The sequence below is a fragment of the Indicator indicator genome, chromosome 2 (genome assembly GCF_027791375.1).
Source record: "Indicator indicator isolate 239-I01 chromosome 2, UM_Iind_1.1, whole genome shotgun sequence".
Lineage (NCBI taxonomy): Eukaryota > Metazoa > Chordata > Aves > Piciformes > Indicatoridae > Indicator > Indicator indicator.
Genome location: NC_072011.1, coordinates 26,662,642 through 26,675,325, shown reverse-complemented (window position 1 = coordinate 26,675,325; position 12,684 = coordinate 26,662,642). Strand labels below are relative to the sequence as shown.

The 12,684-nt window shown below is 37.5% G+C and overlaps 1 protein-coding gene across 1 annotated transcript in view; it reads left to right on the top strand.

The window, feature by feature from the left end:
- The window catches only part of PDE10A (phosphodiesterase 10A), a 180,965-nt gene that overhangs the window by 118,841 nt on the left and 49,440 nt on the right, over positions 1 to 12,684 (top strand). The window contains exons 4-5 of the mRNA XM_054399026.1: positions 5,660 to 5,780; positions 7,675 to 7,724. Coding sequence (XP_054255001.1) covers positions 5,660 to 5,780; positions 7,675 to 7,724 — 171 coding nt within the window. The remainder of the gene's footprint in view (positions 1 to 5,659; positions 5,781 to 7,674; positions 7,725 to 12,684) is intronic.

Below are 12,684 nucleotides of genomic sequence, written 5' to 3'. Positions count from 1 at the left end.
TATATCTGTGTTGACATCATATGGTATGGAATACACCTTTGGTCAGCTTGGGTCAGCTGGACTGGCTGTGTCCCCTCCCAAGATCTTGCCCATCTCTCTTCCTATTGTTGGGGAGAGAGGAGGAATATTGCAGAAGCACAGCCTTGTGCTGTGTGAGCACTGCTCAGCAGTGGCCGAAACACTGGTGTGTTATCAACACCAACTACTATTATAAAACACAGCACAACAAACGAAGGTATGGGGAGAACTAACTCCATCTCAGCCAAACCCTGTACACATGCCTACACATTTTTTAAACACCTCAAGTGGTGGTGACTGCACCACTTCTGTGGGCAGCCTGTTCCAGTGCCTCACCACTCTTACAGTAAAGAAGTTTTTCCTAATATTCAATCTAAACCTCCCATGGCACAACCTGAGGCCATTTCTTCTCGTTATCACTAGTTGCTAGGGCTAAGAGACCAAGGTGTAAAAGGCTTTACTTCCCAGAATATAAGTTATAGGGGGAACCAGAAAATTATATAGGGCAAATCTCTTAAATCAGGGTGATAACTGTTGATCTGGGGTTTTTAATAATGCTACCTGAAAGTTAGGGAATGCTAATATATATCAACTAAAGCATAAAAAAATGGTTTCTTCTTGTTAGCGCAGTGTTTGCTTTTCCGAAGTACAAAAGCGATGTTGTTGGGAATTACTCTTTTTATATATGTGGTTTTAATGGCATTGAGAACTTACATATGTAAGTCCTCATTGCACACTCTTTCCATATGGCCTAGATGATGGTGAGAGACAGGAAGGAACCCTCACCTCCCAGCTCCTCTCATATGGCAAACAAAATAGGGAGAGCTTGGCATTACACCAAGTGTTAGACCTGAAGCACTAATTATGAAGATTCATACTGCTTTTTCAGGACCTCTGTACATTTTAGTTTGATAATACTTGAAAGGGTGGGTAAGGAGCCTTGAAAATTTTAAGAAAATGCTTGGAGCTTGTTAGAAGAATTGGTCCTTACTTTCCCGAAAGTCTGTTTCCAAGGCATACTGTTAAGACAGGTCAGCACCTTCTCCTCTTTCCTGGGCAGATCACCTGTTCTGTTCTTTCCCATTGAGCCTGTAAAGAAACAGTACTTTGCAGCCACCTTCCAGAAAGCAGTACTGCATAGCCTTGTGATGAGCTAGAGGCTACCTGCATCAGTTGGCAGAGAGTTCTGTCTTATGGTTGTCTGACATCCTGTGAAATCAGACTAACATGCCTAAATTACACATAAAAAATTAACATCAAGAGGAATCTCTCTGGTGTAGCCTCTTCCTCCATGTTTTATGACTTTTACGTAAGTTTACAATTTTTTGTTTTGTTTCGTTTTGTTTGTTTTTCTGCTCCTCCGATGAAGTTCTGCATCCCCAAAGTACATTTGGCCATTTCTTTCTGCATTACATGGATTTGGGGCTGTTCAATTAGTCTTAACTCCTCCTAGCCTGTTATAATGTCATACACTATAAGGTCTGTAAAAGGACATGTTTCTGTTGCAGAACTAGGCAATTGTTGCTGAGGAGAAATAGCTCTGTAGTAGGGAGTAAGTATTACATAGAAATCTGCTGTTCTTATTGTTGTTCAGAAGATATTTAAAGAAGTTACAAAGAACAGATCAATTTCTGGATTATGTTGGCACTTACTGACACTGCTGTATCAATGAAGACTTTTTGTTGTAGCAGAAGGGCTTTTTCTTTTCTGCAGAAAAATGTCCCTGGCACAGCTATCCTGTAAGCTTGAAACCAAAGAAATTAATCTTCATTTCAGTTTGTCATACCTAAAATTTACTTTAGATATTAAATTATGTGTGTGTATGTCTTAATTGTTCAGGATGAACGCTTACAAGTTATCTCACTCATAATATTTCTGTGCTTCGTTTCATGGAATAAATTCTGATTCTTAGCCTCTTTATTTAGATCTAAGTCACAGTGCTATTGTTAAATCACCTCTCATGAGTTGCTGTCTTCTATTGCACCACAATATTCTAAAGACAAATAATCATAGAAATGATTTTATATAAATCCTGTAAAACGTCAGCCTATTGCATTTTTAAATTTGCATGTGAGGATTAATAACAGGATTTGTCTTCTTAATGGTTAGTACTTTTTCGTAGCATTATAATATATGCAACTACTAGAAATACGATGCTGGTAAGATAGTGCTAAACCAGTTTTTAGTCCACTTGAATTGTATTGCTGTAATTAATTTTATAGTAAATATAACAAAATAATTGTAGGCACTGAATCTTAAATAGAAAAATGTCAGCAATGGGAAGAATGAATTAATTAAAACAAGTCTCTTCTCTCTGGAGAAGAGACCAAGACCACCCTCAGTACAACCTCCTTTCAGGTAGTTGTAGAGAGCAATAAGATCGCCCCTTACCTTTCTCTTCCTGCAGACTAAACAACCCCAGCATCCTCAGCTGCTCCTCGTATGACATGCCCTCCAAACCTCTCACCAGCCTTGTTGCTCTTCTCTGGACATGCTTCACGACCTCAATGTCTTTCCTATACTGAGGTACCCAGAACCGAGCAGAATACTCAAGCTGTGGCCTCAACAGGGCCATGTACAGGGGCACGATAATTCCCCTACTCCTACTGGACAGGCCAGGATGTCATCAGACTTCATGGGCGTACTACTCGCTCATGTTCAGCTCTCCATCCACCAGCATCCCCAGATACTTTTCCACTGGGCTGCTTTTCCTCAGGCCTGCAGCATTGCTTGTGGTTGTTGTGACTAAAGTGCAGGACCTGGCACTTGGTCTTGGTAAACCTCATTCCACTGACCGCAGCCCATCAGTTTAACCTGTCCAGATATCTCTGCAGAGCTTTCCTACCCTCAAGTAGATCAACGTTCCTGCTCAATTTAGTGTCATCTGCAAACTTGCTGATGGTGCCCTTGATCCCCTCATCCAAATCATTAATGAAGATGTTAAACAGAACTGACCTCAATACTGAGCCATGGGAGACACCTCCTGTGACTGTCTGCCGACTGGATTTAACTCCATTTACCACAGCTCTTTAGGCCTGGCAGTTTTTTAATCTAGCAAAGAGTCTACCTGTCTGTGCCATGAGCCATGAGTTTCTCAAGGAGAATGCTGTGGGAGGTGGTGTCAAAAGTTTTACTAAAAGTCCAGGTAGACAATGTCCACAGCCTTTCCCTCATCCACTGGGCAATTTGCCTGGTCATAGGAGATGAGGTTGGTCAAGCAGGACCTGTCTTTGATGAGCCCATACTGAATGGGCCTGATCCCACCACTATTCTGCCTTTGCTGTGTGAGCACACCCAAGATCAACTGCTCCATAATCTTCCCCAGTATTGAGGTCAGTCTTTCAGGCCTGGAGTTCTCTGAATCCTCCTTTTGGCCCTTTTTGTAGATGGGTGTCACATTTACAAGCCTCCAATCATCTGGCACGTCTCCTGAACTACTGATAGATGGCGGGGAGTGGCTTAGCAAGCTCTTCTGCCAGATCTCTCATCTGGCCCTGTAGACTCATGAGTGGCCAGGTGTCAGAACAGGTTGTTAGCGGCTTCCTTCTGGATTGTGGGAAGTTGATGCTGCTCTCCATTCCTATCAGGAGGCTGAATACTCAAGGATAATGTGTCTGACTATTAAAGACTGAGGCAAAGGAGGCATTAAGTACCCCAGCCTTTTCCTCATCATCGTAATGTTCCCCTCTGCATTCAATAAAGGTGTGGACGTTTTCCTTGGCTTTCATTTTGTTGTTAATGTATTTGTAAGAATCTTGTTTGTTATCCCTCATGACAACAGCCAGATTGAGTTCTGTCTGGACTTCTGCCTTTCTGATGTTCTGTCCGCATGACCTAATTCTTGAATTGCCTGTCCCTCTTTCCAAAGGTAGTAAACTCTCCTTTTGTTTCCAGTGACCCTGTAACAGCTCCCTGGTCAGCCAGGCAGGGCATCTTCCCTGACTGTTTGTTTGACAACACATGGCGACAGCCTACCCCTGCACCTCTAAGACTTTCTTCTTCAGGACTGTGTCCTAAGGGACACTCTTACCCAGTGTCCTGAACAGTCTAAAGCCTGCCCTCTGGAAGTCCATGGTAGCGGTTTTACTGACACCCCCCCCCCTTACGTCACCAAAAATTGAGAATCCTATCATTTCATGATCACTAACCCCAAGACAGCCTCCAACCACCACATCACTCACCAGTCCTTCCCTGTTTGTAAACAGTAGGTCTAGCAAGGCACTTCCCCTGGTAGGCTCATTTAACAGCTGTGTCAGGAAGTTGTCTTCCACAAACTCCAGGAACCTCTTGGATCATTTCTTTCTCTGCTATGTTGTATTTCCAGCAGACATCCAGAAAATTAAAGTCCCCCATGAGAACAAGGGGGATTTTTTAGGGTGAAGAAGATGAATGTATCCTCAGTATATGACTGTATGCTCTATATTCGTGACATAGAGTGTCATACATAAAAATGCATGAAAGTAATAGTGGAATCACAGAATGTATCATGTAAGTTATGTGCTTAATCCATCAGTAAGTGTCAACATGTACAGGTTCATCCAAAATTATGTATAGACAAGATTGAGATATATGTGAAGCAGAGCTACATATGTGCATATAAATGTGAGTGGTGATGGGTAGACTTTGGTACTCAACTTCCATGGCATTTTTGATAGTACTGTTTATATTACATTTGGCTCTAAAGTGTGAATGAGCAGGAGAATAAGTCTTAGTCTTTCAAGCAATTTTAATTCATCTAGAGATCACCAGCTTCATTTTCAGTTTAAGCAACATAATTTACTGCATCAGTGAGTTCAATAAATAATCGATAATATTGCTTTCTTCAGTTGCCACATTACCAGTTTTGGGCAGCCTAATGAATCTACTTACTGCCTAGTATTGCTTTCTGTGAAATTACTGGTCATGATGCTGTCATGATATATATGCACATTTGCTGCCAATTTTATCAGCCTGTTAGATCTTAGTTTCAGGACTCAGGAACTGGATAACCAAATACAGCTGGGTTGCTAAAGCCAGGCTGCATCTCCTTTCCTAGGAGATTGTAGCCATATCATGCTGTTTTTCAGTAGGCCATTGCTCCCATCTAAATACCATAACTGATTTGCAGTTTCTTCCTGGTTTTGTCTGCTACCTTTCATTGAAGCAAATGCTGATTAGACCTCAGTGGCTGGTACCATTTTGATGCATCATTTCTGTCTTCAGTCTGTTGGTGTTAATTGCTGCTGCCATCTCAAAACTGGTGCTTTACACAGTTCTTTCATTTCATTCATGAATATGAGGTGGAAGATGCTGGCAAAGGAAGCTAGTTGCCTCCTTTCATGGTGGAGTAGGAGCTTAAAAGAAAGAAGCTGCAGGTTACTTTATAGTTGTCACATCTCTTGACTTTAGCCAAGTTTAGGTGATTATTAATTTTTCAGTGATATCCTCAACATGCTTTCAACAAATGTCTAATGGAACATAGAGTAAAGTGCTGTGCTGCTTGCTTGGCGATGACTCAATTCTTCAGGCAGCTGGATTAGGAAAGTCACAACTGACTTGGTATTGAAATCTTAACATATTGTTTTAAATAAATTTAGATGTTTAAATCTGCAAAATACATCTGAGTTGTTCTAAAATGTTTTTCTGATTTATACTTCCATAGTACCAGGATACGAATATGCAAGGTGTAGTGTACGAATTGAACAGCTACATAGAACAGCGCCTGGATACAGGAGGAGATAACCAACTACTTCTGTATGAACTGAGCAGCATCATTAAAATAGGTGAGAAAGAGAATCAGATGTCTCTGACCTTTTGCTTAGGATCAGGGCACAGCACAATTCCTTGGTAGTTTAATTAATAAAGACAGGTATTGGGGGATAACAGTGTTTTCTTTAGATCTTGTCTCAGTATGAACTTTCCAATCTGTCTCTCAGTGAATCCTTGATTGCACTTAAGTGAATTTCATTTTTGGAGACAATTGCATATCCAATTGCAAAATTAGAGTGCCCTGTTAAAGGAACCAAAGAATGGACAATTCTAGTAATGATAGTATTAAAATGTCAGCATTGTTAAAAAAACCTGTCGGTAATATCACTGAATTTTCACTTCTTTTGAAACAAAACTGAGATGTTACTGAAAGAGGACATATCTTTTGTGTGATCTCAAATTACATTCCATTGTTTAACCATTTGCAGTAAAGAAATATTCTACATTATCAAAAGTTAAGACATAAACCCAAAAAATACTCCAAATAATGGTGTAAGTATAATTTTACTTCTTTTTAGCCAGAGTGGATGAATTCAGATTTCAATAGAAAATATCAGTAGTTTTGTTCAATATAGTTTTCAGTTAACACTTTAGAAAGGTTTTAACATCCCTGCTACCTCATAATTTTGTAATGCTGAGTAATATTTCTGGTTTATATATGTGATGTTTTAAAAGGACCACTTCTGTTTACTGCTTTTGCTGAAGGGGCTATTTGGATATTGTTGTCCAGCTCACAGCAAATCAGACTGGATTTTGTTAATACAGAGCAAGCGAGAAGATACAGGAGACGTGTTTGGCTTATATTTCACCTTTTTTTTGTTACTTCTTTTGTAAAGCACATGAAATTTTAAAATATATTTCCTTTACAGTGCTCTTATGCCTCATAACTCCATGTGCTTATGTAGTACAGCTGAAAGATTTAAAATCACAATGCAATTAATCATGCCCTGAGTTCTCACTGGTGTGGCACAGTTGACAATAAGCAAGTAACTACACAGTGGGACCTTTTTCCTTTTGTCAGAGAAATGCAGAAAGCCAGTTGATTTGATCACACACAAGAATAATTGCTCCCCTGAAGTGTACTAACTGGATTCTTGTGTTCGTAAAAACTGGCTGTCCGATATGTCCATTTCCTAATTAAAATATTTATTAACTGTTGGAAAGGAAGACTTACATCCAAGTGTCAGTCTGTTGTGTAAAGCAGGTTAAAAAAAAATGACTGCTATATCCTCTGATTTCAGAGTTTTCACTTTAGCAGTTAATGATGGTGGTTGACTGACTTTAAAGTTTTGAGAGTTTAAGGGACCTGACTTTACCCTGTTTCATACAGCAATCTCAATCTGGCAAATACTAACTTCCTTGTTTGTGTCAGTGTTTTTAGTATGGGGCAGGTGCAGAAAATAGAAATAGTTTTGTTTGAAACACATTTCATGGCAATATTTATAACACCTTATTTTCCTATAATTTTCTATCTTAAGGCAATGAAAAATGTAGCTTACTGTGTACACAAATGTTAGTTATTTTACTTAAATGTTAGTTATTTACTTATGCAAATGAGAATATTGTTTGGCTGATGATACTTCACACATTCTTATGTTATTTCTATACTTTAATATTAATTGATTTAAATTTACAGACATTAAGCCTTGGAATAAGAAAAATATATATAAGGATGTTGTTTCTCATTATCTTTTAGAATGTAGTGAATGACAATGCAGGAAACGACAATTACACCTCTAGGTTTGTGGAGTGTAATGTTTTCAAGGGACATAGCAATAGACCTTCACCTTTAGAATTGTAGATATTTGTGCTGAGTGGAATTGAATCTGTGATTTCACCTCAGAGATCTTGTGGAAGTTTGATTTCCACCTGTGAGTACAATTACTTCTTTTATTATTGCTTTGACAGCTACAAAAGCTGATGGATTTGCACTGTATTTCCTGGGAGAATGCAATAATGTAAGTATACTGCATTAAGATGCTGGTTTTCTGTGCAGTTACAAGTGCATGTTCCAATTTGACAGTGATACTTTGATTTTTACTTTGCACGTCGTTTAGCAGGAAAATATTGCCTAATTGTTGATTAGCTATATGTTAGATTTATTTCTGTAAAATAGAATTTTATTGAATATAGTGGTAATGAAAAAAATACTTCCTTCATTTATATCCATGGTATTTTAATTTTTTTTAAAGATTTGGCAGTAGTGCTGTTGTTTCTCTGACTGTAGCACTGTAACTCGCAGTTTAGCCCCATTATTGTCTTTAACAAACAGAAAACTTCATTTGGGTTTATTCTAAGCATACCATATTATTGTCAGCTAATTATCTCTCTGAATTAATTTAAAAAAAAATATTTTCTGTTAACTGCCACCTGCAACCTGATAGTGAAATAATGTGAATTTCTGATGTAGATTTTAGTCAGCATAAAGTAAATTCTGATGCAAATCACTGAAGAACAGAGACCAGTACTTGCCATTGGTTATTTGGTACTTAGGATGAATTATATTTTTTATTTCTATGCAGATTAATGCGTACAGTTACATTATACAGGATTTTGTGGTAACTTTGAATGGCTATGAAGAAGGAAATGCTGTTTATACTTCAGTCACTTCCATCAACTTAACGTTTTGTCAGAAGTTTTATGTCTTTCACTTTTTCAAGACACAAATTTAAGCACTTCTAACTGAAAAATTATGAGAGGAAAATATTTCTATTTTTTTTTTTCCTTACCTTACAGAGGAAGTTTAAATATTTAATTTTTGTATATTCCATTAGCTGATTTTCTTCAACTTTGTGAAATAATTGAATTTAGAAAAAAAAATTGCATTTCTGAAAAAAATGGAAACAGATTGAAGAGGTAGAAACCTGCAGTTGACTTGAGGCTTGACCAAGAATCTTAGTTATTCAAAAAGATAACTTCTAATTTAAAGTATGTGAAAGCAGATCCATACAGAAATAAGTTTTGTGTATTTTTCCCACGTAATGATTATTTCCTTTAATAAAGATAACCTATTCTATTATTCAGAAAATGGGTCTGGTCTTGCTCAGTTCTGTAAGCATGTAAATAGCATAAATTTTCTGATAACCCTTTCACAGATGGGTGTAATTCAAGTAACACGTTCTTCATCCTTTGTGAATGCAATCTTCGGTTCTCATTAGTAGGTGACAGCATCCACTGTCTTGGGTGGAGTCTGATGCAAATGGGCACTGCTGCCAAAGGCAGGAGCTTGCAGTAAGGGCAGCCATCTGTTGTGAATGCACAGTGCTGGCCAGCTTGAGTGGCAGTAACTGGATTCCAGCTGAGCACATTCATCTCTAAATGCATTGTAAAAGGTTACATTAAAATTAACTTCATAGCTTGAGACCTAAAGAATCTTTCCTATGGTGATGATTTTCCTATTAGATTAATGCAGTGTAATATGGAGTTCTTCCCAGTCTTGATATCTTCAGGGTCTGGCCACTTTAGGACATTTTGCCCCTTTTTTTTTTTTTTTCTTTCTAGAAGCCTATTAGGTAGTTGAGCCTATTTGCTTGCCAGTATAGCTCTTTCCTGAAAGAACTTCCAACCACTAAAAACCACACTGACTTTATTAACTGTTGCTGTGTAGCTGCATCTCCAAAAATGGACTGTTCTTGAAGTAGTTATTATGGGGACTGATCATATGTTCTTTGAAGTCCATGTGAGATTTTCCATTCACGTTATTTGGCTTTGGGCCAGACATGTTTGTAGTCCTGTAATTGAGCAGTGATGCATTAGCTTACTTTGTCACTGAAAATTAATTTGGATACATTGTCTCTTGAGTATTTAATTTAAAGGATATGTCCAAGTGAGATTGACCATAGCCCAGCAAATGCTGGTAATGTATTTTTATTTATTTTCATTAAACATCTTTTTAAAATTGGATTCTTCATAGCATAAATTTCAAAAATAATAAACACCCCTATCATCAATCTGGACAAAGTAGCTGCAGAACACTTATAGCCTCATGTTAAAGAATGGCTTCTGTTTTTTGGAGGCTTAATTTTTTGATGCTTATTTTGTGACTTCAGGTTTGTAAATTTAGTGAAAATATTTTTTTTTCAATTTTGACATTGGATTTTTTGTTTGTTAGCTTGAGAAATACACATAAATCTCCTTGTATCTATCCAGTCACCAGCCTCGTGTTTCAGAACTAGACCTGCTCTAACAATTGTTTCCACCATGCTTTTAAAGAAATTATTTGTGTCTGAATACAGATTTTGTTGAGTGTGTTTAAGTCCTTTTGAGAATTAGGTGCTGGAAAAGGGATTGATTCATAATGGAAGAATCCTTTTATAGGTAGATACTTAATTTTCTTCCAAACGGTTTTTAACATTTAGTAATGCGTGCTCTGACTATATTCTGAGGGAACTAAGGATCAAAAGAGAAGCAAAAACATTAACTCTGCTTCAGTTTAGCTTCTACTGTAAATATGTATAGGTATACTTGTGCCTGTTCAAAGAAATCCAGGATTGAGAATCCTGACATATGTTAATAGTCAGCTAAGTGACATCTTTGCAATATGAGTTTTCTATAACTACTACCTTTAGACTAGATCAAATAGAGATTATCTAATTAGGGCAGAAGATGATGTCTTCTTATAGAAATTCTAGGTATTTATAAAATGTGCTATTATTTCTTAATATTGAGAGAATTGCCATATCATTGTGATTTTTTTTTCCCCAGAAGTTACTAAGAATTCACTGTAAATGTTTTATTGCTGTAATTTTTAATAAGGACAACACTTCCCTTACTTAAAAATTATATTAGAACTGAAATCAAATGTCTATAATGTGCAGAAAAGCTCTGGATTATCTTTTCTTGTTGCAAAGCATTGATGATACACTGGCCTTTAAAGGAGGACCTTGTTCTAGATAAGGTTCCTTTGAAATTTAACAGCACAAATGTGAGTTTGTTAAAATAGTTGCCCATGTATAAAATCTCTTTGTGGCCTTAATTTTTTTTCTCTATGTTATATACGCAAAACTATATCTTGGCTTGTATTGGAAGTGAGTAACAGCCTAAGTACAAGATAATTTCTAGGTGACAGATGGGGTCAATTGCCTTCAGGATCTTCACTTGAGTGAATTTGTTTGAAATTGAATGTACCACACCAGTTACAAGCTGCTTTGCTTTATGCAAGCATTACTTAGAATTTGTAGCAGAATTAAGTGTGGCCAGTTCAGTTGTTTTAGGAACCTTCTGATTGCTCAAATTGCCTGGGAGCCCTAGCCTAGTCCTTGCACTTCATGCTAAGGGTGTTTTGATAGTATGATTCTTGTTTTCAAATGATTGCCCCCAAGTGGGTACGTTTCACTTGCATGCCAACTCCTTCCTTCCCCATAAAGTTGCCCTGTGCATCAGAATTTGGTTTTGATGTGCTATACATGTAGTAGAACACATTGCAGAATACTGAACTACTGGAAACACCACAGTTTCCTCATCAAGGCCAAGCGATCTGAACGGATCTGTGCCTATGCTCTCTGTGGTTCTTGAAGATTCTCCTTATCTAAGAAATTATCTTTGTCCATGTGTTAGTGCAGTTGTAGAAATATAATTAATTATTTTTAAGGTACATAACAGCTATTTTGCAAATGCTATATATTGGAGACCGGAAACTCTTCCAAATCAAACAGGAATCTTTCACAACTCTCCAGCAAAAGACTTGACTTTTAGTTTTCTGTCTTATTCCTTATGAGGATGAATATATAGTTCATAATTCTCATGTTATGACCTTAATTGAATATAATCTTCAAACACGATGTGAAGGATTTACTGAAATCCTTGTAGTGGATGGTGTGTGTGTGTAAATCAATGTGCCTAAGTACCATGCTAGCTGGGTGTGGATTTAAGCCTGTAAGCCCACATCTTTACATAGCAGTATTTCTAAAATTCTTATCACAGCTATATATAATACTGTATTATCTGATTTCTCAGATGCTTCTTGTTAATAGCCCTTATTTCTGTGAGTAATTCATCTCATGATTACATTGTGATTCCCATGTAAATATGTATGACTTTGAATTTAATAGGCATACACTCAAAGTAGCTTTTACTAGGTCTTGTGAGGAGTTTTACTTAGTTCCTGAAACTGCAAATTATGTTGACAAACAGATCATCCTTACTTCGGATAGAAGTTTCCAATAGCTTTATTATAAGAAATAATTACGTGAAACTACAGATATATGCACATACTCTGTGCAGCAGGGTGTATCTTTACCAATCTATTCTAGAATTTCTGGTCATACAGAAATTATTTCAGCTTGATGTGCAGTGCCATCTAGTGAATTTATGGTATGGGTGGTTTGAATTATTGAAAAACCTCTATTACTTGCTGTCTCAGGTTTTTGTGCCAGCCTAGGGTGCCTTGAGTGTTTCCAGGTGAAACCCTACTAACTGCAAGTCATTTCAGAAAATCTTAGTCTCTGTCCTTGAATCAGTTCTAACATTGTGTACTATTTTTTATATATATAAGTGGAAGAACTCTATTGCTTTCCTGTTTGCCAGTGAATAGTGATACTCAGCAGAGGGGGGAAGCTGCTAATGGGTTACAGTGTCTTGAGTTTAAATTTGAGTCAATAAATTACCAAATTGAAAGAAATTAGATAACAGTCAAATTATATTTTAGTGACATTTTAGTACTGTTTCATGTAATATTCAGGTAAAGGCATTTACTGGGTATGGTATCACAGTATATCAGAGGCTGGAAGGGACCTCAAGAGATCATTGGGTCCAGACCCCCTGCCAGAGAAGGATCACTTAGGGTAGTCCACACAGGAATGCATCCAGGTGGGTTTTGAAAGTCTCCAGAGAAGGAGACTCTACCACCTCCTTGGGCATCCTGTTCCAGTGCTCCATCACCCTCACTGTAAAGAAGTTTCTCCTCGTGTTGAGGTGAAA